We start from the raw sequence: 25172 nt of genomic DNA, 5'->3' as shown, positions 1-25172 counted from the left end.
TACTCGTGTAATGCATGTAAGAGTTGATTAATTGGATATTCTAGGGTTGCTAGATCCTAAAATCATACAAGTGATTCCCTTTATAGATAAATTAAACTAAGAGTTTAATCAGGAAGTTACTAATAGCCAATGGCTAATCCATCCGCTCTTGGATCGGAGCCTGCCCACCAGGTGCGACAACCGTTGCCATCCTCTTTCCTTAAGATGATTTGTCCTCGGCCAAATAGCGCTCGTCCATGCCCTTCGATTAGATCACTTACATCATGACCCATATCCGCTAAATTATCACGGGTATCACACGGTAAACCTTTTTCTAAATTAACTCCACCGGCGCTTCCTTTATGCCCACTTCCAACGCAAAATCTTGCGGCATCCAAGGCCTGTTGAGGGTTCATGTCGAAGTCAATCATGTTCAACATTACCTAAGATTTCGTAGCGAACAAGAGCAAATATATGTAATTTTGCCAAAACCCAATCCTGTCAAAAAGATGTATGATACAGATACAAGCAGTATATAGCGTTGTCTACCTGCACGTGTCCTTGCGGCTGCATGAAGCCACCCATCACGCCAAAGCTAGCGTAAAGATCGCCAGAAGATGCACATGTCGCCATTCCGGGAATGATTGTGTGATAAGGTCTTTTCCGAGGTGCTAAAATGTTCGGGTGATCTTTTTCTAAAGAAAAATTTGATCCACGGTTCTGTACAGGACATCAACAGTGAATTATTCCAATAATATCAGTATTAAATGAAAATGAATACTCCATTAATGCAGTTGAAATATAAAAGGAATATATCCAATTTCTAACCTGTAATGTAAAGCCGCAACCTTCCGGAATGATGCCAGTTCCAAAACCCATGTAATTGCTATTAATAAATGAACATGCGTTGCCTTCGTTGTCAGCTGTTGCAAAATAAACTGTATCACTACAATTGAATGGTTTCCCTTTTTCAACTGATACTGTAGCCCTAGAATTTATGTAACGATGATCCAGTATTAGTTACAGACTTACAGCCTCGCTTTTAGTAGTAGAAATAATAAGCCAAGTTTGTTTTATCTTCAGGTTACGCAATTTAAACCGATTTTACTTTACTCCTATCTCGACAAAATTTCATTACGATAACGCTATTATTACACCTATTTGAATGATTGCTAACCGATCAGATTTTATTAGCTGTCGTCGTTCATTAGCATAGCGATTGGACAATAATTCCTTAATAGGTATATTGACTTGTTCTGGATCAGCGACATACCACGACGAGTCAGCGAAACTTATGCGCATTGCTTCGATTAAAGTATGTAAGTACTGAGTACTGTTATGCTCGATACCTAGTCAAAGGTGAAATATGGAAATGTAAGGATGATAATATTTATCGATATTATATAACAAGATTGACGTTATTTTGAGACACTGGAAGTTAAAATTGCATACCATTCCAATCGTATCCTTTTAGCAAGTTAAGCGCTAGCAAAGCAGTAATGCCTTGACCATTAGGCGGGATTTCCCATACATTAATTCCTTTATAATTGACACATATGGGGTCATCGAAAGTATTATAATGACTAGATAGGTCGTCGAGGGTCATTAAACCGCCGTGTTCTTTTACAATGTCAACAATCGCATTAGCTATCCGTCCGCTATAAAAACCATTTTTCCCTTGCGTGGCTAGCTCCTATTTAATAGTAATATTAATTAAGAAAATGTTTGATAAAATTAGCGGAGATGAACGCTTAACAATAAGGAGTTGAATAATTTCCTAAGCTTAGCTGATCGAGAATTACCTCGTAGAAGTATTATTTTCAATTGTAGACACAATTACAATGATATGATCGAGATAAATCTTATTCAATTTACTGTAAGTATTGAAAGATATACTATTTGATGATTAAGAATTACCTCGGGTATTATTCTACTCATAATAATAACATATGATATAAATCAATCTTACTATTATATACTATAAAAGTTTAATGATTTCTTACGCTGTACAAATCAAGAGTCATCTTAAAGCTGAATCTATACAAGGTTAAAATTAATATTATGATAGGGATAAATCTTACTGAATGATTATAAAAGAGTCAAATAATTACCAACAAGAAACTGATCAAGCATCAACTTGAACAATATTTCATTTGTAGGATTGAAATGTTATGATAGAGAAAACTTGCTAAAAGAAGTTAAATAATTCCTACGCTTCACTAATCATGAATTACTAGTGCAAACTCCCGTCGCTTTGCTGACGGTTTACGATAATGTGCTCATTTAACAGATAGTATTACCATTTGTCGTAGACCTGTCAGAGGTTCAGTAACTTTATACCGTGTACTGTGTAGTAGTAGAGTGTATGACATATACTGATATACGTACCGCATTTCTCTAATCTTACAGTAACTCTCCATTTTTAGCTATGTGGAACACTCTTACCCACTCATTCATACTGTATAATATATATATATATATATATATATATTAGTGCAAGCTCCCGTCGCTTTACTGACGGTTTACGATAATGTGCTCACTTAAGAGAGGTTCAGTAACTTTATACCGTACCGTGAACAGAATTCCATATGCGGCTATATGATTGATATTAATTTTGTATTAGGGGCAAAACTTATCAACTTATTAATTAATTAATAAGGTGTCAAATGATTTCCTATACTGTAGATGTACCGATCAGAAGTTATTTGGTACATTATTCCATATATAGTTGTAGGATTAAAATATTTTGATGGACATATATAATACTACCATTCTGCAAGAAATGATCTCCTACAGCAACGTTCATTGATCAAAACCCAACTTTGATGTCACAGTACTGCTATTCACATAAACAAATTCGCATGATAGATATGAATACTATTGCTTATCATAGCATAACCAACCCTAAAAGTCCGTGCAAGATTTGGCATTTTCATAATTTCGCCAGCCTTAGGTGGTTTACCGTTCAAAAGCATTTCGTAACCAAAACGATTTTTTGGATTAGTCAATAAGGGTGCTCCAACCTGCCAATGATGCGCTGCGACCGGATGAACAGGAAAACCATATTCTGCTAATTCGATAGCTGGCTGTAAAATTTGTCCCAAATCCAGCTATAAATCAAACAATTTTATTTTTCATTACCATAGCCATTGTATATATATTGTAGTACAAAATATTAACAGCAATTATAGTTCAGAAATAAATAGCATATAAGAATAGCATCACTATCGATTCAATTGTCGTGACTGTACTCAGAACATTATGTAAGGTAAGTTGTTGAATCCAGATGTCGATGAAGATGGACTGATTTTGTTACAATATCACTATTCAACTAAGATGTAGACCTCCATAGTCTAAATGGATGAGCATGTTCGAGGAAGGTCGTGAGTATCTTTTGAAATCATGTGGATTGGTCTGGTACAATGCGTGGAGTGTCGATCGATTTGGATCTTTGAATATAGAGCTGCAATTCCATAATCATGATCAATTGCATTCTATCATAATACGTATAGCAGTTTAGAGTATAACTGTATTTATATACATACTACTGTGGTCTAAAGAATTGTAAACAGTCATTTCAGCATTATTGACTGTGCAACTGGTAGGGGTGTTCGATGTCTAATGGATCTATTAGCATTTCACATTGACTCACCTTACCGCTACCAAATTTTTCTACCGTATCAACCCATCCAGCAGCCGCGCCTGGAACGGTTATTGCATGTGGACTGAACCATGGCAATTTGTCGGTAATGCCCTGTTCTGCCAAGACATTGATGTTTAGACCAGCAGGACAACGACCACTAAAGTAAATATGAATACTCGTATATTAATCTTATGCAAATGGGGGGGGCGTATAAATAAATTATAGATACTGTCGTAATTGGTCTTGAAAGTTAAAATGGCACTATTACAGTACTGTACAGTATATTAACTGTTTGGAGACCTAGGACACTATCTTAGCAATCGCAAGCTACTCCTATTCCATTATAATGTCAATCAACATCATCAAACAAGCCAAAACACATTCTATGGAGAGATGGATCATCCGGATCAGCATGGATGTCCGACTCCTACAATATTAAGTTATTTTTGACTCTAGAACTTCCAGATCCATGTTGATCCCGCTCCCCTAGCGGAATGCAAGGATGTTGGCTTAACTTAATTAAGACACGGAAGCCTAGGACACTATCTTAGCAATTGAACGCTACTTCCATTCCACTATAATGTCATTATCATCAAACAAGCTAAAACACAACACGACATTGTAGAGAGCTATGGATCATCTTATTGAATAGGTCTAGGTGTAGAAGAGTTGAGTGAGAATGATGATACTTTCTCAAGATGTTATGCTATCTTTGCTGAATGCAAGAATGTTAGCCCGACCTAGGACACCATCTTAGCATTTGCACGCTATTCCTGTTCCATTCTAGCATCATTATCATTAAACAAGCAAAAATACGATGCGACATTGTAGAGAGATATGGATTATCTTACTGAATAGGTCTAGATGTAGAAGAGTAGAGTAAGTATGATGATACTTTCTCAAGAAGTTACGCTATCCATTCTGAATGCAAGATTGTTAGCCTGATCTAGGATAGCATCTTAACAGTCGCACGCTATTCCTATTCCATGCTAGCATCGTCATCATCAAACAAACCAAAATACAACACGACATTGTAGAGATATATGGATCATCCTATTGAGTAAGTCTAGTTGTAGAAGAGTAGAGTAAGAATGATGACACCTTCTCTAGACGTTACGCTATCCTTGCTGAATGCAAGAACGTTAGACACCATCCTAGCAATCGCACACTACTTCTATTCCATGCTAGCATCGTTAGCTTCAAGCAAGCAAAAATACTATACTCCTATTCCATGCTAGCATCGTCATCATCAAACAAGCCAAAATACAACACGACATTGTAGAGAGATATGGATCATCCTATTGAATAAGTCTAGTTGCAGAAGAGTAGAGTAAGAATGATGACACTTTCTCTAGACGTTACACTATCCTTGCTGAATGCAAGAATATTAGACACCATCCTAGCAATCGCACACTACTCCTTTTCCATGCTAGGGTCGTTATCATCAAACAAGTAAAAATACAACACGACATTGTAGAGAGAGGTGGATCATCCTATTGAATAAGTCTAGTGGTAGAAGAGTAGAGTAAGAATGATGACACTTTCTTAAGACGTTGCGCTATCCTTGCTGAATGCAAGAATGTTAGACACTATCCTAGCAATCTCACACTACTCCTATTCCATGCTAGGATCGTTATCATCAAACAAGTAAAAATACAACACGACATTGTAGAGGGAGGTGGCACCATCTTAGCAAAAATACTATACTCCTATTCTATGCTAGCATCATTATCATCCAAAAAGCAAAAATACATTGTCATCCAACCAGCAAAAACACAAGACGACATTGGATGAAGAGATAAATCATCGTATGGTTTAAGGATAGCAGTCGAAATCGAACGTCTTCTTGCAAGACGTTCTACTCTCTCTCTACAGTACTCTCAATGTAATAATATTAGCCTAACCTGGCATTTAATCCAAGCACTTGCTTTTTGCCTGCATGATAAAACAAGCAAAAGCAATCCCCTCCGATGCCAGTACTGCAAGGCTCGGTGACATTGAGTGCCGCGGCCACACCAACTGCAGCATCAGCAGCATTACCACCTTGGCGTAGAATCTCCAAGCCTACTTGACTCGCAAGGGGTTGACTACTTGCTACACATCCATGGCGACAGATAATCTGGAGAACGTCGAGAATGAAACTCCATCTTTCATCGATGCAATGGCTGCCAATAATAAGTTAAAAGTTGGGAGAAAGTTTGCAAATTTGCAAATGATTTCAGCGATGCTGAAACGCCATATTGAAATGGCAATCCAACCTCTACTCCCTTGCCATCTACCAGGGGCAGTAGTCATGATTGGGTAGTTGACCTTAAGGTTATCCAGCTTCCTGCAAACTGTTGTCGTTTAGGCCATGCTACAGTATAGTGGTCGAAACACTGGGTGGTGGTCAGTAGTGTACTTAGATAGCTCACAGTCTTCATGCATGCAGACCGCAAAACTTTAAAATCCGCATGATGATGGTATAACCGCTAGAAAGATTGCAATGGCTGCAATCAATCCTAAATAACCTACTGTATCATTCATATTGATGGATTGGAATGATTAGGAATGATAAATTTATTACAATTCATGTAGGATTATGCTCGCAAAATAGCGAGTAAAATAGATGTCGTATACAACCATGTCTATTCTAAATCTTACACTGGCTATTATGCCGCAATTTGCGACATTAGTTATACACAACCTTGCCTAAGCTAAAGCTCCATTGCCTACGAAGGACAAATTCCACCATCGACGACCGCCGATCATAAATCAACTAGGATTAGTATGCGATGCTCACTCATGAACGGGTCATCAAAAATAGCCTACTAGGCTGCAACAATCCTTTCAACTATCCTAGCAACGCTGGAAATGGCGACAGTGCTCGCCTAGACCTAGACAGTGGTCGCGACTTTTGGGGGGTATTTTAGGCATTTTTTGGACTTGATGTGGAGTAGAAAATTGCAAGTTGATTTCCTTAATTGTCATCGTGTCTGCAAGGGCTAATTGAGAGATGAAAATCGGCTTATTACAACAGTTATAGCCATGAGTTTTCAACGGCAATTATAATATTGTATTTAAACGATTGATATTGTTGCAGATGCACTTAGGCAGTCTACAGTAGATTGTAGATTAATCGTCTACAGCCAAGGAGAAAAGATCTTGAAGGGTTCAACACTTATCGGAGTAGATGCTATTGGTGTGAAAAGTGAATTGGAATTAGAGGAGTTGAAATAATAGAGAATGGACGAACTGGCAAGTGGTGAAGATATGGCTTATGAAGTCCTGACCAAAATTCAAGTGCACGATCGATATTATAAGAGGAAGTACAAAGTCACCAGCCGATCCAAGATTCCACGTCCATATAAAAGTATTGATAGTAAGTTGCAAGTGGAGGAAATAGTTTGGATTGCTTTCTTCTATCACCTACCTTTACAATCAATCATTACGATATAACATCCATTTATCCAGTAAAAGATGTCAAGCACTTGTATCATGACTGTCATGCCATTCTACGAGTACAAATAGTCAAAGTTGTCAATAATGTCCTAATCAGCGATACCTATCATGCTTCGTCTATATCAAAGTATCGATAGCAAGTGGAGCGGAGAGTTTGTAGCAGGGCGATATAGGTTTCGTTTATGCAGTAAAAGATGGCAAGCACTTGTATCATGACTGTAATGCCATTCTATGAGTACAAGTAGTCAAAATTGTCAATAACGGGTCCTAATCAGCAATACCCATCATTTCTCGTCCATATCAAAGTATTGATAGTAAGTGGAGCAGAGAGCTTGTAGCATGACGATATAGCTTTGATTTATCCAGTAAAAGATGTCAAGCACTAGTAACCATTACTGTAACGCCATTCTACGAGTACAAGTTGTCAAAATTGTCAATAACGCGTCCTAATCAGCAATACCCATCATTTCTCGTCTACTTCAAAGTATTGATAGCAAGTGGAGCAGAGAGTTTGTATCTGCACGATATAGCCTTCCTTTATCCTGTAAAAGATGTCAAGCAGTTGTATCATTATTCTACCAGTACAAATAGTCAAAGTTGTCAATAACGTCCTAATCAGCGATACCCATCACGCTTTGTCCATATCAAAGTATTGATGGCAAGTGGAGCCGAAAGTTTGTAGCAGGACCATATAGCATTCGTTTATCCAGTAAAAGATGTCAAGCACTTCTATCATGACTGAAACGCCATTCTACGAGTACAAGTAGTCAAAATTGTCAATAACGCGTCCTAATCAGCAATACCCATCATTTCTCGTCTATATTAAAGTATTGATAGGAAGTGGAGGACGACATAGCATCCGTTTATCTAGTAGAAGGCGTCAAGAGTTTGTATCAGGAATGCTATTCTACGAATACAAATAGTCAAAAATTGTCCATAATGTCCTAATCAGTGATACCATCATTCCTCGTCTATATCAAAGTAGGGATAGAAAGTGGAACATACAATTGTATCTGTTGGACATAGCAAAAGGGTCAAGAGCTAGTAGCATCCATACTATTCTACGTGTACAAATAGTCAAAATTGTCAATAATGTCTTAATCAAAAATAGCCCATCATTCCTCATCGATATCAAATTATTGATAGAACGTGAAGTAGGCAGTTTGTATCAGTACGACATAGCAAAAGGCGTCAAGAACTTGTATCATGAATGCTATTCTACATGTTGAGTACAAATGCAGTTGTCAAAATTGTCAATAACGTCCTGATCGTCAACACCCATCATTCCTCGTCTATATCAAAATCTTGATTGAAATGGCGTAGACATTTTGTAAAGCTTTAGTGTAGTTTGTACCCTTACTTTCAGTACGATATAACATCTATTTATCGAGTAGAAGACATCGAGAACTTGTATCATCAACGCTATTCTACGAGTACAAATAGTCAAAATTGTCAATAACAGCCTAATCTGCGACAACTAGGATTCCTCGTCAAGATAACAGCATTGATAGAAAGTGCAGTAGATAGTTTATATCGCTTTAGTCTAGCTCGTACCTTAGCAATCAGTACCACTTACCATCATTTTATTCAGTAAAAGGCGTCATGATCATGGATCATGACTGCTATTCTACGTATACAAATAGTCGAAATTGTCAATAGCAGCCTAATCAGCGATACCCATGTAGTCATAGAGAACAGAGTTAAGAGCATACTCGTATAGCTGATGTAAAATGACTGCAAAATCAGTATCAAAGCTTTCAGTACATTACCATTACTACTGCAGATAATTTCAAATTGGCTGTAAAAGAGCCATCTGCTGGAGTAATTGTTGAACGACATGTTGTCAATATTGTAGAGATGATCAGATGAATTCATTTTTACTTTGACAGTGGAAAGAAGGCTAATACGAGCTGCAACTGAAGGAAATATTCAACTAGGTAAAGTGATTGCATCGTTATTGAATCGTATCATCGATGAAATAGAAATCAATGTAAAGATAGTGATGATGCGGTTAAAACTCGGGCAACTTAGACTAGAATAGTTGTTCTGTAGTTCAGTTTAGAGTAAATTAAAATTAGGGAATGCAATAACCTACCGTAAATAACCATCTATAAGTAATTGTACAATTAGCAATAGTCACTTTGGATTATACTGCAGTATATCCAACGTCTTTTCAGCCGAAGTTGCTTAAAATATTGCTTGATATGTCTGTCTTTGACTGTAGTTTGTCAACTCATTCATCGTGGTGTTAATGTGAGAGCGGCTGATGATAAACGCAGAACTGCCCTCCACGTCGCTGCCAATTTAGGCCATAATGGCATTGGTAAGACTATTGCAACCAATCTATCCTATTGGTATCGTCTTATCCTAACTTTGCGGTGGAATATGCTTGTGTTTATACCATGTAGCTGATGAAATTGGTGTAATATAAATATGAGGAAGTGTTATTATAGTAGTAGCTTGTAGATCGTAGCTATCTGTTCACTTAATTACTCTTGTTACTCTAGTTTGCTAAATTGAAAAGCTATCACTTCCATACTACTACTCTGTATACGTTATTCGTGATCAAATTGTTTCTCATAGACTCCAATTTGGGGCTCTCATCATCTTGTTACATTTTAAAATTACATTATTGATTGAAACAGTACAAAGTACGAGTATTAATAACTTTACGACATTATCAAATAGATATTGTTCAATTTTATGCTTAAGCTGCTATCGTACGGTGTGTGCTATACTTACATTAACAGTAAATGAAATTTACAGTCAAGGTATTAATCGAAAATGGGGCAGATGTCCATCAACGTGATTGCAACGGAAATACACCTTTACATTTAGGTAAATCATACACTCCATTGGAATTGTTAAAGTCAAATACTTTCGATAACTAATGTAAGAGAACAGTAGACAACTCACTATTGTTAATTTCAGCTGCCTGCTCTAGTAATATTGAAGTTCTGACTACATTGATGGGCGCAGGTTCGTGGTCAAATTTTATCAATGAAATACTAAAGTTGATGAAACCTATTTTTACTGTAGTTCTAAGAAAACGATCAGTTTTATGCTTTTGCTATGTCATTCCAGGAACTAGCGTGGATGCTACAGATTTTAACGGTATAACACCACTACATTTGGCATTATCGCACTTACGTATATTAGATGAAGATGAAAGCTGTTCATGCGATATAACTGGATTAAAGGCAAAATTAACGGAGGTACGAGTATAGAATGTTATTTGCGTTGATGGAATACAACACTAAATACTTTACGAATTCACGCCAATTTAGGTTGTTAAATTGCTCAAGCACTATCTTAAAAGCTCCAAGAATGTAGATGCAACCGACAAAGATATAGATGACCTTGAAATGCTCACGAATCGTATTAGTATTTCAACGACAGCGAAAGAGGTAATGCTGCACATTTGTTGCTCACTAAAGGCGTACAATATAGAAAGATATACAGTACAGTACATCGCGATGCTGTACGAAAATCGTATTTTTAATTTATACTTTTTCAAATGACTGTTTTCGCTTTTGTCGAAATATCTATTTATTGTAGGTGAGTCATGTCAATCAGTTACTAGCTGATTTTGCTTCTTTGAGTATTAAGAAGCAGAAAATAGATTAGAAGGCTGGGATGCTAGCTGTTTCTGGGTACAAGATATGATAAACACTCCGAATGATCTTTCAAGTAGCATCTTCTTGCAATTATGTGCAGTACATACGAGTATTTCAATTTCAATATTGGCAATACCACTAAGAAGAATGAAAACTGAGATTTCCAGTACATTTATTCCTCGTCTACAGTTAATTTGGCGGCCTTTTACTCAACGATCGATTGATAATGTATCTCATCTATTTGCGATTAGCGTGCATGAATGTACACTTACAAAATTACCATCTCAGCGTTAACACCGTAATTTTCTGTATTGTACACTACTTTCCAAAACACATAAAGTTGTACGTTATATCCCATCCCTTTTATGACATATGTAATAGATATTATACATTATGCAGAGAAATTGAAATGGTTAGACCTATGTAAATGCTTTACAAACACTTTAAAATACGCTGACTGGAAGGTCACTACCTCCATATAAGGCTATTGCATTGCCTTGATCTATCTAAAATTTAAAATGAAATGGTTACCTTGATAGCGAGCTTCTCTTGTTTCAATGACTTCTAAATATGTTCATAAAATAATTAATATCTTTCATTTCAAGCCAGCTGGATTATAATCCTTCCATTCCAATTGACAGTAGCAAAAGTGCCGCTTAAATTTATTGACCTTAATTTGATGCAGTAATTTAAAGTAACTTAAAAAGTTATATCAAGATGACTCAAATAGAGCTAAAAATTGTAATAGACTAAAATGATTGTTAGCGCATATATCATACTGTACTAATTAATCATTGAAATGTTAACATAATATATCAAACGGGTTGCTATGAACTATAATATATATGATTGGTGTTGTACGCTTGAAAGACTTCCGTTGATTCAGTTATTACATAAATTGAAATTATACAGGAATATTAAAATGGATTGTATCTTGAGTCATCTGCAGTGATATAATAATCAATTTATTTCATTATCTTATAATAAATCAGACCATACTACAAATTTACGTTGTGCTCTGTATACTGATGGGAATTAATAAAATAAACCGTATCAAGCTTCAATGATTAATTTAAGTATAGGAGACTTGATAGACTTGACATTAAGCAGCACTTTTGACAGTCTTTTTCCGGAATGTCATACGAAGACGTATGCATGCGACTTGAATGGTAGTGTTATTAAGGAAGCATTGTAATCGTGAAAACTATAAATAAAAGTGTCATAGCATAGCTTCTTTCGATATTGTTTTATTGCTAGTCTAGTTAAAGTTCGAATACGTTACTGGCAGTTTCATCTCTCAACCATGAATGTCCTACGCATGATATATCTTTGCAAGATCAATCAATCATTCAGGAAAATAATGAAAGAATTGAAATAAATTTAGACAAACTATTGAAAGTTTAGATCTTTAGAAGCATCGTAGCAGTGATTTTTTTTCGTAGTCTGACAGGGATACATATTTATCAACTTGGAAACACTTATGACATGGTAATACAAAGTCTGTGTGACTGATTAATGTAGAAAAAATTTACATTATAGTATGATTCCATACTTGAATGCTACATCAACAATAAAATGTGTTCCTAGCCAAGCAATTTGTTAATTTGAGATATATACATGTACATAAGAGCATGCTATGTATTATTAACTTTCATTTACAGATGCTTCGGCACCAGGCAAATCATTTTTACAATTTTCGCCTAGAACACCTTCCAATTTTTCAGCGACATCATTGATCTCTTCATCGCTGCTTGAGCTGATGTAAATTAGATTATGTCAAAAAAATAATTTCACCAATTAAATAATTCAATTTTAAGATCGTTACATCTGCTCATAACTATAGATTAAAAGAGGGATTCATACAGTTATAACAGAATGGGTGCTACCTTAAAATGAATACAATCGAGAAAGATGTAAATCTACTGCCTACCTCGCTGATGGCATTCCTAATTCAGGTCTGTTAGGATTGCAAAATTCTTTATCCAAGTCAATATCCATTGGATCTATTGTCGTTTAAAAGGGTATTTATTTTAATAAATAGCCAATTCTGCTTACGGATAAAGTAACAACAAAAGACACTTTACTAATAAAGAATGGAAACTGAAATAACCCTGTAAGTCCTTTTTGAGAAATTTACGTACCAATACTCTTCCGTTCTCGGCGTTCTTGCTCGCATTGCAGGATATAATTTTCCTGTACTTTGACTACCTCCTTTTCTGTCTTACATTTTGCATATTGTTCTAATAATTCTCTATCATATTACGACAAAAATTCAATTCCATGCTATAGCCATGTCTAGGTCTTTCCACTACCGTTACTTATGCAATATTACCAACATTAGCAGCGGATGAATAAACAATGATTACATTCAACATACTTGTTTAAAACAATAAAGTTTTTCCCCCACTTGAAGGGCATCAGTACTCTTTCTGCAAAATCTTTAAATCCTATCCAAATATAAGCTATCTTAAGTCATCATCCTCCTAATAGACTATCATGCAAAAACTATTGTCCAACCTTGTCAATAATTACATGTGTTGGTTAATCGTTTACCTGCAATATACATTGTCGCTGCGAAAGCTTCAACACAGGACAACTTACAAGGTCTTCCATAGTTAATCGGATTGGTCGCTAATAAGTATGGCAACAGGCGAGAGTTACTAAAACGCATCCTGGTGAAAGGCACCTCATGCAATTTGGCCCACGAGCAGTCAATGACAGCAATACCAAATTTTTCAATCAAAGTGGCGTCTTCTGGTGAAACATAACGTGATGCATCCGGACTAAGAACGATCCCATTAAAACGCGTTGAAACTTTGAGTTGGCGAACTATGCCTAATCGCATTAATTTCCTGCCAGAGCATTTCTTCGGATCACAATGTTGAAAATCCTATATGTAATGCAATCAAATAGAGTGCATGAAATTGTAATGTATCAACTCCTTGCACCATTATGATGCATACTAAATCCATGATAATATTCTATTTGAATTCACATCAACAGTCTATCCAAACTGCTGGGATGTAGTCATAAATAATCAAGCAGACTTTAGATCTGGCTATATTTAATTTATTCCGTTAGGGAATAAAAGTTCCCAATGAGTAAGGGAACAACAGCTAAATCAACTCAATCAATAGCGAGCGATATGTTGTTACCAACGAGTAACAAGATGAGATCTAAGCAATCACGCATCGTTCACTCTCTTCCTCTAGCCTAGTTTGCACAGCCTTCAACACTGTCTCTTTTCTTATGTACTTACAGTATATCTAGTACAAGTTACTTAATTGAAATAATTACACTCAATAAAGAGTCGTATCTATATCTTGACAATTCAGACTAACAGTTAGTATTGCATCAGCAGTCAACACCATAATATCAACGCAATAGAAAAGAAGATGGTGACATGCTATTTGCAAGTTGCATGAACTGATCATCGCTGCAGTGCTCTTACCCACATGGCTAAAGGAAACGGGAATTTATTCCATCCTGATTCTTCTTCATCAACGACGTCTACAGGGATAACATTGATGCACAATTAAGATCATTTATCGCCACAATTGGTCATTTAGCTCAATTTCAATATACAACCTTCGCCGGGATAGCTTGGCTCGTCCTCTGCCGTTGCTGCTTGCATTTTATGATGTTTCATATTTCGATTTCGACGATGATAAGGCTTACCCATCTTCTCCTCAATCATGAATTGATGGTGATAATCTCATAAAATAACCAGTGCACAGTCTGTTAGTGATGCATAGCTTAATCGATGTTGGAAAGGCTAACTAAAGGCCCTTAACATGCACTTTTGGATTTGCCAACTGCAAGATTTCCTCTCACCACTCCAATTCGCCTTCGAATAACTGATGGCTTGGAGGACGGCTGGATGGCAGTATGGATACTATGATAGGAGAGGTACGTAAACATTACTTAATGCTAAAGGAATTGGTATGCAATTGGATAATTTAGAGAGGTTAAACAAGAGGTGCAATGAGCAAAGGCTTAGTTAACTTCAAGCGCTCAATACAGTACTAAAGCATTAGCTAGCCTAAGAGGAAATGATATCTAAGCTTCAATGGCGAGTTATATCCTTAACAGCCTTCTAGGTAAGATATGCTAACAACGACTGGTGTAATAAGAAGTAGTCAAGGACAGACGTAGCGTCAAAGTACTGTTGAAGTTGCAACTACCATGGCGATGAATATGGTAACGGAGGTACGCTAACGGGACCAGCATTAAGAACTGCAAAAACAAGCTGTGCAGCTTGGAAGAGATGATGAAGAAATGATGAAGAAATTGAAGAAATACAATAGAAATATTTAAGAAATTATATATATATATATATTATCATATATAGGTTATATAGATTATATATGATGTACATATATATATAGGTTATATTTATTACATATATATATATTTATATATGTATATTATATATATATTTATATGTATATATTATTATATATATTTAATATATATAACATATATATATATATATTTCAGACATAGCTGCTTTGAAATAGCAATAGAATTACTTTGACCAACATCAAGGACTGCAAAAACAAGCTGTGCAACTTGGAAGAGATGATGGCAGAGATAAGCGAACAAGAGTTAACGCAAGAAAAAGTTGTAGCTGATTGAATAAACTGTTGCCACTAGGCAGTCATGGCAACAAGGGTTAATAAACTCAGAGAACAGGGTAAACAAGAAATTAAATAACTACGTTCATTTAAATCCAAAGCACATAGCGCATAGTCGGAGGGACCAACTAGAAAGATATCTAAGGTAAGAGATGTGCTCATTTATATAGCCTTCTCTTACCCTGTTGACAAGTAAACAAGTTTAGAGTATCTACAGATTATTATGAGAAATCAAATGAATGACTTAGTATGCTCTTTCATAATTAGTAGAACTTATAAGCTATCGTGTAATGAGAAGTGATCTCATCCTAAATATAGCAATAGTACAAAATATGACAACTGCACATTCCCTACCACATTCAGAAAATAGTAAATTAGCTTCCTCTACTTTTAACGATTATTATTTTTGCATCATTTGGATAGAAGGAGGTTATCTTGCAGCGGTATCTTTTATGTCCTAGCAACCGTGGAAATTCGGCGGAATACAGAGTAATTTTAAGTTGCATTCGCACTAATATCATGTCATTTATGCACTATTTGATAGAAGGAGGTCATCTTGCAGCAATATCTTTCATATCCTAGTGAAACCCTTAGAAATTCGGCAGAATAGAGTGCACGTTTAAGCTACATTTGCATTAATATGATTTGATACAAGGAGCTCCATCTTGTAGCAGTATCTTTCACGTTCTAGCGAAGCCCATGGAAAAATTCGGGAATATTGTATAGTGCATATTTGAGTTACAATCGCATTAATATGGTGTGATTATTGCACTATTTGATAGAAGGAGATCATCTTGAAGCAGAATCGTTCACGTTCCAGTGAAATCCGTAGGAATGAAATGAAATATAGCGCAGTTTTAAGTTGCATTCGCATTAACATGATTTGATAGAAGGAGCTCATCTTGCTGCAGCATCTTTCACGTTCTAGAGAAAACCGTGGAAATTCGCGGAATACACGTTTGGTACAATTTCAAGTTACATTGCGCATTCATAGGATGTAATTTTTACACTATTTGATACAAGGAAGTAATTTTATAGCAGAATCATTCACATTCTGGCAAAGCCCGAAGAAAAGAAATGGAATAGACTGCAATTTTAAGCTATACTTGCATTGATATGATTTGATTTTGCACGATTTGATAGGAGATCATCTTGCTTTAATTTACTGTCCGTTCTAGCCAATTATATACGGTACCTATGTATCTATCTATCAGAATCTTTGTGTTTTATAGTCTCGAAAAGGTGATAACTTGACTTTACTAACATGAAGCCTTATAAAATGGCGCTAAAGGGAGATAACGATGAGGAGGTTACTGCAGAGGTATGCTAACTCATAAACAGGGAGCTGTATGAAGTCGTTTAGCTTGTGCTGTGTACATACACTATCACATGGAGAAAGTGGGAAATTAGCTTTTTCCTCTTTATTACTGCACTGTGTAATAGAATGAAGCACTCTTGCTAGGTTTCTTTACCTTCTCAGTGATGATGTACCAACGTGTATATCTGCTTTTATCAATTCACCACGGTATTTTCACAAGCCATCCAGTTTGCTTAGTACTGTAGCACAGTTTATCCACTTGTTATTATAACATAAAGTAAATTGATCCAAATAATACTGATTCGCCGTGCAAAGGCATGGATATCTTAGCACTACGTTAACCCTTGTACACTAGATATACAGTTGTACAGTATACGCGTATTATACCTGCAAATACAGCCAGACAAATAAAACACAATTTGTGTAGATGCTCCTGTTCTGTACTATACTAGTGTCTAGACCGATGCCAAAGGATGCAATCTGCGGTACAGGATAGTAGTTCAACTGATGGAAGGTAATCCTATTACAGAGTAGCATCCTACATCAGTCGATTCAGCTGGCTTGCCTATTGAAGAAATTATTTTCCTTTACTGTTCCATTTAATCTTGAATGCTTTGCTAATTAGCTTCATATTGGCTCGTGGAAACATGTTCAATTATGAAATTAAAATCGTCTTACTATTATACCTATTCATCTTAAATAGTCAAATTCGAGGGAAGAAGAGAAAACGACAAACGCCAACCAAAGCTAAGAAAAAGCTTGAATTAGGTCTGTGCTATAGACTTGTATAGTACTGTCATGTTCATATCGAAGAATAGCTAATAGCTCATCCTAATGCTTTCATCAAATACAATGTAGATGATGAAGCTAGGAATAAATCTTACGTCGAATCATCAAGCCAAACAGTAGATCAAGCAACCATTTCTACCAGGTAATCGATTTTACGTATTGATATCATTTAATAACGGCACCAGTAAATTCAACACGCTATTCTATTTTTTTATTTTAATACGTTGGGTAAATTAATTTAGTAAATTTTAAAATTGATCCTAGAATTGCTTTAGTAGTAGCGTAGCTAACAATTATTTTAAAACCTGACATTTCTTTTTTGGGGGATCCTACATTTTACGGTAGGTCATGGTGATATGATTTAAGCTTATGATATTACTTTTTAGCTGTTATCCTAAACTGCTAATATTCATATATCTGTTATATCTGTTTTACCTCCTTAACATAATGCTTTTAAGATTTGTAACATTATACTGTAATTTTCTTGCAAATACTTATGTATAGCTTTAATTAAAGACAAAAGATTCGCTCATATTAATTCTTTAAAGATGTAAAACCTTACGTTTAGATATGAGCATTTTTTGAGTTGAGTTGTCTACGTTAAGTTATTTATTTTGGTATAGGAAGCAACGTACAGGAAAATTAGTGTCCTTTGTTAATTAACGAACTAAAATATACTCGACAATGCTCTGTATAAATAGATAAATGAATCAGATGTTGTTGTAAGCACTATTGCATCAGAAAGAAAATTTTGAGTTCTATTATAAGCTCAATAGACTGTATATATATATTGACATCAGCCTCAATGAACGTAAATGATCTTTAGCTTATTTCTGCAATGTAATGCGTTTAATAGACAATAGCAGATTAACCTTAAATTTGGCTGAATCTAATAAAATTTAAATTAATTATTTATAATACAAATTTTCTTATCCAATATATTCAGCGCTCAACCCTACGAAATAGAATATTTAAAGAATTTTTCAACTACATCTATGTTAAATAGTAAAATAATTTAGTAAGCCTCTTCAAGGCTTTCCAAAGATTACGTAACATGGCGATTATGTTTAAAAGCATGAATGAATTGAAATGTTTGGTTTGTTTATTAGTAAGGGATGAAATTGCTTATTAAATGCGATACGTGCACGGGTATTTACAATTGTAGGTCTAACCCTCGTATAGAAGAATCTTACATGTCATGCTGTCAATTATTATTGGATGACAAAACAACATTTCAAAATATGATGCGACTTTCGCCTGAAGATTTTCGTTACTTATCGGCTTTGTTAGCACCTGAATTAGAGCAGGAAAATCCAAATCAAGATGGCATTGCTATCAGCCCACCTGTACAAGTTATGTTAACACTTCGATTTTTGGTCACTGGTGATACTTATGATAGTATTCGATATCAATATAAGATATCGCAAACTAGTATGTATCAAATAATCAGCAAAGTCTGTGAGGCTATTCCTAAAGTTCTGGCTTGCTATCTTCGGGTTAGTAAGATAAATAAACACGTAATTGTAGTAAAACATTGATGATAATGATAATAAATCGCTGACATCGCTTAGTGAGATGGTTAGCTTAGCTCAGTAACGCTTACAAGTTTTATTTTATTATAATAATTATCATTATTAGCCGCAAAATCATTGTTATGTATTTTCATCGACTAATAATTAAGTGATACATTTGATTTGGTTACCGTACCCACATACCAGTAAATTGATATTTATTTATTTAATAAAGAATTAGATAAGGTAATTAGCCTCCTTATAGTGCACCATATAATTACTAGGACGCGGATACTAAAATCTACTAAAAAGCTTGAGCATCTAAAAGTCCATAGGACTATCTGATCAATCGAGAAGGTCCGCAACGCTATCTACCTAGCTAATTAATGAATTGAATAAATTTAATAAACTATAGACTCCTATCACTGATCGAGAATGGCTGGAGATAGAAAGTGAATTTCATCGTCAATGGAAATTTTGCCACTGTATTGGGGCAATTGGTGGAAGGCATATTATTGTTGACCCTAATGTTGAAGGAAAAGCTAATAGTGTAAATACGAACAATTCTGATAATTTTGTATTCTTGGCCATGATCGATGCCGATTATAACTTTATGGCAGTAGATATCGGCAATTGGGGAAAGCCTTCCGAAGGCGGTGCATTTAAAGGCAGTAGTTTATATCAAAATCTATCGCGAAATGGATTGCAATTTCCTCAGCAGGTACCATTGCCTGGTGGACACAATATTGTACCATATGTAGTTGTAGCTGAAGATGCATTTCCGCTAAATGTCCACCTAATGAAGCCTTATCATCGGCGTTGTGGTCTAAGTATAAAAGAGAAATTATTCAATTATCACATTGTTAGGGTAAGAGCAGTGATTGAGAACACTATTGGAATTATGGCAGCTGTATTTCGAATTTTTCAGCAACCTATTCATTTAAGTATGCAAGACGCTAAAAGAGCAGCTTTAGCGTGTGTTGTTTTGCATAATTTCATGAGACGAAATACTACAGCCAAGGAAATTTATTCACCAAAGGGAACATTTGATAGAGTAATAAAGGATCAAGGCTTTAAAGTTCCACTGCAAGGTAATTGGCGAATGTTTGATAAACCTGCTGGTCTAAAACCGTTGAAAAAGCAAGGAAGTAATGCTTCTGTGAAAGCGGTCAAAATTCGCGAAGAATTCGCCAATTACTTTCATAATAAGCACATAAAATAATTTTAGTACCTTTAATTAATATTCAAAAATGAAGAACAATAACGAAAAGAGGAAAATTATCCTAAATTTACTTATTTATTTAAACTATATACCATCCGACCACGTTAGCATAAACGAATGCGACAGCCATATTAATGTCGATCAATAGAGAAGGAAGTTAATGCACTACTAAATTTAAATTTACCGATATTTAGCCGTTAAATACCCCATCGATACTTTGTGGTAATAACGTTATAATGTTTATAGGCTACCTCTTATTTAGCATTACAATAACTAATATTAAAATTATTTTACGTTAGTTGGAGACTATTGATATTTGCCTTAAAAATTTGAGACGATAAAAGCTTCATGATCCAACTTTTACAATCGATTCTTTATCCGTTCAAATAAACAAGTTAAGATAGGGGTAAAAGTTATTTTGTTACAATTACAATAATTCATGTTGATCTATAAGTATAGTAATCCAACTGCTTTTATGCTACTCTGTTTCAAATCTGTACAGAACATCAATTAATAAATATCTGATAACATGACTGTTTTTAGTTGATTCTATTTGGTTCGTAATAATCATTTTAAGTTACATCAGCTTTGCACAATTGCTTAATAAAATTACGATATTTAATACAAAATAGATCGACATAAATCTCTATTTATTTTCATTAATTACTCATATAGAAAAAGTTTGCATAATAATTACATCATTAATCAACCATCTATTCTATGATATTCCGAAATCAGACTCCTATAAAATCATTCATAAATGAAAATATGTAGCGTATCGCACTCCTTATTAGAGATATGCCTAAGGCGATTCAATATTACAATTACTTGTTCCTAATTCATTGTATAAAATAAGAATAAGGTGCTTTTACTGATACATTATTTTAGTGGAGAGGAATAGAGATTAGAATCTTTCTAGGCAGCACTTTTCTTTCAATTTTGCTAATGCGGTTTTTAAGGGATGTTTTACCCTACTTTAAATTTAAATCAATCTTAGACAGACTACTGCAAGTGTGAACGCTCAATAACGGCATAGGAGACACTGATGGAAATAAGATTATTGCTGATTATCTGAAGCATATCTACTTCATAAATGGTTCCACGATTTTTAGGCAATGCTATATAGAAAGAAGAATCTTGATATAATACTGTGATACTTGATGAGATAATTGCTGGATTGACTAAGATTGAATCTTTGACCTATTAATATCATAGATCTACTAATGGCCTAAGATTTAAAAATGTATCGGTCAAATATTTCTATCCAGACATACAATTCTACTTGATTCAATCATTAGAGTATAAGCACCTGGTATTCATGGCTAAAAAAGATATATCCTTTCATGGACCTACTAGCAATGAGTTTTTGATCTGTTTACGTCATTATATTACAACATACAGTATTTATCATATTCCCTCTACTGGCTTTTATTATTGAAAGATGCCTTAGGTATAAGTTAAATCTATTTCACAAAAAGAATTTAATTCGTCTCTGCTATGAGATTTTTACTGTCTGGATATAAAAATAGATTCAATATTCTCTTCTGATTAGTCAAAATGCCTCACAACAACTCTAGTTTGTAGCAACCACAATGATATTCATTAGTAAATAGTATCAAGTAACAATTTGATTAAGCAAAAAAACGCAAAAGTTCGATGCACATAAGGTCCTATTCTGAAAGCAAGTAATTTTATGATCTAGAATTATTATTTATTTAGGAGTAAGTTTTAAACCTTGAGATATTATAAATTTTTTTATTTATTATATAGTAAGTTCAGCTATTGAAAAGATACATATTCAAATAATTGAAACACCTTCTACGCAAAGATTTTACATTAGATCTCAGCTTTTTCCAAAATTAAAATGATAATGAAAATGGGGTCGTAATTTGAACAATCATCATCTTTAGATAATTTAAAATCGAGCTGTAACTCCTAAAAACTAAATGAAACCTTCATTGAAGCTAAAGAATCCTTTGTATATGGATAATATGTTACCGTGTGGGCTACTATGCTATTAACAGGTAAGGTGACATAAATTAGGGATATAAATGAAAGGGCACGTGCCCAAGGAATTAGAACTTGAAAAATATGATTATAAAATTTCATATAACTAGTCTATACAAGAATACTGCTACTATTAACATGATATTCAATGTTTTTCCGGGTAATCTCTATCATCTCTCGATAAAGTGGAACCTGATATCATAGTATTATAACATTATCACCAGCTCGCTAAGTTTTAAATAAATCTGTTAAAGAAATCTATTAACGTTTGTAGGGTATGGTTTCTTATATCGTATAAGATTATATCTTCGTGGTAATGAAGGCTTACTCTAATCCATTCCATGTGCGCTTGATTTATATTGTTAATAATTGAAGATAATTATTAGGATTTTGAATAAAATTCTGTGATCCTACATACATTAATTAAGAAAATTAGCCAAAGCCTAAACTAAAGCAAATACGGCTGTTACGTAAAATTTATATCAATTAGTTAAGAAATTATGCAGGTGTCACGGTACGAACTACCATGAAGAAATAGCCATCTAAATTTGGTTAATATAATATAGTGATAATAATATATTACAACTAGTTACTTACAATAGGAATTACTCTAATTATAAAAGTGTAACAGTAAATTTAATGCTGTGCTGTAATGTGTACTGAAATGATTCTGTGAATGGACATATTGTAGTCCGACTGTGAAAAATTAGTTAGTAAATGTTCTCACCTAAGTATTTTTATAAGATGACTCGTGAATGTTAACTGCTGTAGAAGGGTATATAAGCCCGTCAGATAGTTGAATAAAGCAGTTCTCAATTGTTTAGTTGAGTTTAACGTATAATCAAAGGCGCCTAAATTCTTGTGAGGTAGTTAAGGGATACTGAATCTGGGAGACTATAGTAATTTAGAGATTTGTTTTACGTTATCCTTGTCACGAAGCTGGTTTGTGACAGCAGGATAGCCTGCTTAATTTCAGTCAACGGAAGGTTACCATCAACAACAAATGTAAGGCTACTTTATCGAAGAAATTTCAATCAACTTGTTGCTGGTAAGTTACTTTTAGAAATAATTTGGTAGAAACAAAATCACGAAGATCAGATAATAAGCTTTTAGGAGACAGCACGGTAACCAATTGGGAAATCGGAATTGAAGATTCGAGAATTGTAATATAGTACCTTACTTTAAATGAAGGATATCGTTAGCAAAGAGTCAAAGGACAAGTATTATATCGCTGGATTTTTGGAACCTATTACTGAAAATCAGATTGACGTCAGTAGTGCTTTTCGATGCTTGTGGACATCGAATTTCCGATCCTATAATTCAACAGCAAATTGCGGATATTAAATAATAAAATAAGTCTGCATTAAAGACAGCAATATTCGTCAAGAAGGGTTTAGAGTTAATGTAAGACAGTGTAATATTGTATTCTAAGTTGATGATATATTTAGTAATGTCTACCGTAGGTGTTGTGTTCAACATGTGATAGATATTCTCGTTAGAAGCTTAAGTATTAAATATAGCTAGCTTAGTAACTGTAATCCTTTTGAAGAGGAGCGCTACAGTGCTCACACTAGAGCTTCACATGAAAGGTGTAAACTAGCCTGTATTTGAGATGCTAATACTGAAGTGTGTAGTAAGGTGCTAAGACTGTAAACGAGGAAGTGTATATAAGCAAGTAGTTTAGTATAGTAAGATAGTTCTTTCTCGTTAGGGGTCCTCAGCTAATCGATTACGTTGTATCTTCGTAATGGAGGTTTTTTTCAATAAATCTTAATTTTCTAAAGTTTTGAAGATTCTTGATCTATCTACCTCACAGTTAGTTAAATTCAATACTTTATATTAAATGTAGTCTATTTTGGGAGTTTCTATTTCATACGCGGATTTGTTACTAAGTGAAAACTTTAAACTTGCCAGCAACGGAACAATTTGAATGCTTAAATGAATTTACATTCTTTGAATCTTTCCAATATTATTTTTATTTAGCGTACGGTAACTTAAAAGTAATAGCGTCAGCATGAGCATAGCAGAAATAATTTGATTATGCCAGACATTATCTTCACTTTTTAAGGCTGCCAGTAGAAGTAAGCAATGGAGTAGCATAGGATCAAGGATTCTTATTTAAATAAATTAATGATATCTTTAACTGAGTTTAATTTACGTATGGGTGATATCACTAATTTAGGAGCTTCTATTTTATCATCTATTTGTATCTAACAGTAAATCTTAAAATGCCAACAACGAAACAATTTCACTACTTGAATGAACTTGTCACATTCCTTGCATATTGCTTATATAATTATTGACATAGCGTAACCATAAGTGATATCATTAGCATACGCAAATAAGTAATGATATGATTATACCACATATTGTGATCACTTTTAAAGGCTTGTAGTAGTAGTTAGCAAGGAAGTAGCGAAGAATCTGGGATACTAATTTGAGAAAAATTAACGATTCCTTTTTTTAATAAGTGAGCTCAAATCATATATCATTGATTAGTATTACTTACCTCCCAAGGGAAAGTAAGGGTGATCACTATGTAGTAAAACTATGAATCTTAAACTCTTTATAGATAAGAAGGGTATTGAGAGTATGTAAATTTAAATTTTATGTTGGAATAAATATTTTTGGAGTAGCTAATAGTGAGAGAAGAAACTGAACTTGATGAGATTTACTGTCAACCACGACCGACTTTATTTGAATTGTTTTAGTGCATTTATTCCTTTTTCACTATTCATTCTTTGGACGGCATTAATAGTATATTTACCTTGCAGTATCTCGTAGGTACACGTCAGCTGGAGAGAAAAGCTTACTTTAATTTGATAGTTTAATGTTAAAATTTGTAATATCTTATAATTGTGTTATCATTATCATAATAGATGCTAGCAATTCAAATTATCCGTTTTCAAAAGGATGAAGAAGTTTTATTTTTGAAAGTATATATGACATCTTCATGAGAAAGCAATTTTACCTATCTCTGATTAAGTCAGGGAAATTATAAAAATTGC

At 34.5% G+C, this 25172-nt stretch overlaps 3 protein-coding genes across 3 annotated transcripts; 1 reads left to right on the top strand and 2 right to left on the bottom strand.

Moving 5' to 3' along the window:
* Nucleotides 1-119: 119 nt before the first annotated feature.
* On the bottom strand, nt 120-5917 carry TRIADDRAFT_62141 (uncharacterized protein; the record flags this gene model as incomplete). The annotated part of the gene is made up of 9 exons (XM_002118054.1): nt 120-422; nt 529-699; nt 808-967; nt 1157-1328; nt 1432-1672; nt 2883-3089; nt 3632-3779; nt 5527-5716; nt 5881-5917. The coding sequence occupies 9 exons, from the start codon at nt 5915-5917 to the stop codon at nt 120-122; spliced, it is 1629 nt and encodes a 542-aa protein (XP_002118090.1).
* Nucleotides 5918-6847: 930 nt separating this feature from the next.
* TRIADDRAFT_62140 (uncharacterized protein) lies at nt 6848-10690 on the top strand (the record flags this gene model as incomplete). Its single annotated transcript, XM_002118077.1, has 8 exons — nt 6848-6983; nt 8953-9000; nt 9288-9386; nt 9830-9901; nt 9995-10042; nt 10103-10278; nt 10351-10470; nt 10622-10690. 8 exons carry the CDS (start codon nt 6848-6850, stop codon nt 10688-10690), a joined length of 768 nt encoding a protein of 255 aa, XP_002118113.1.
* A 1634-nt stretch (nt 10691-12324) lies between these two features.
* On the bottom strand, nt 12325-14362 carry TRIADDRAFT_62139 (uncharacterized protein; the record flags this gene model as incomplete). The annotated part of the gene is made up of 7 exons (XM_002118053.1): nt 12325-12436; nt 12611-12683; nt 12822-12931; nt 13058-13127; nt 13234-13570; nt 14132-14190; nt 14269-14362. 7 exons carry the CDS (start codon nt 14360-14362, stop codon nt 12325-12327), a joined length of 855 nt encoding a protein of 284 aa, XP_002118089.1.
* Between the last annotated feature and the right edge of the window lie 10810 nt (nt 14363-25172).

The sequence above is a fragment of the Trichoplax adhaerens genome, genomic scaffold (assembly GCF_000150275.1).
Source record: "Trichoplax adhaerens TRIADscaffold_36 genomic scaffold, whole genome shotgun sequence".
NCBI lineage: Eukaryota > Metazoa > Placozoa > Uniplacotomia > Trichoplacea > Trichoplacidae > Trichoplax > Trichoplax adhaerens.
Note: the sequence above shows the minus strand (reverse complement) of the source record. Positions and strands in the feature narration are given on the sequence as shown.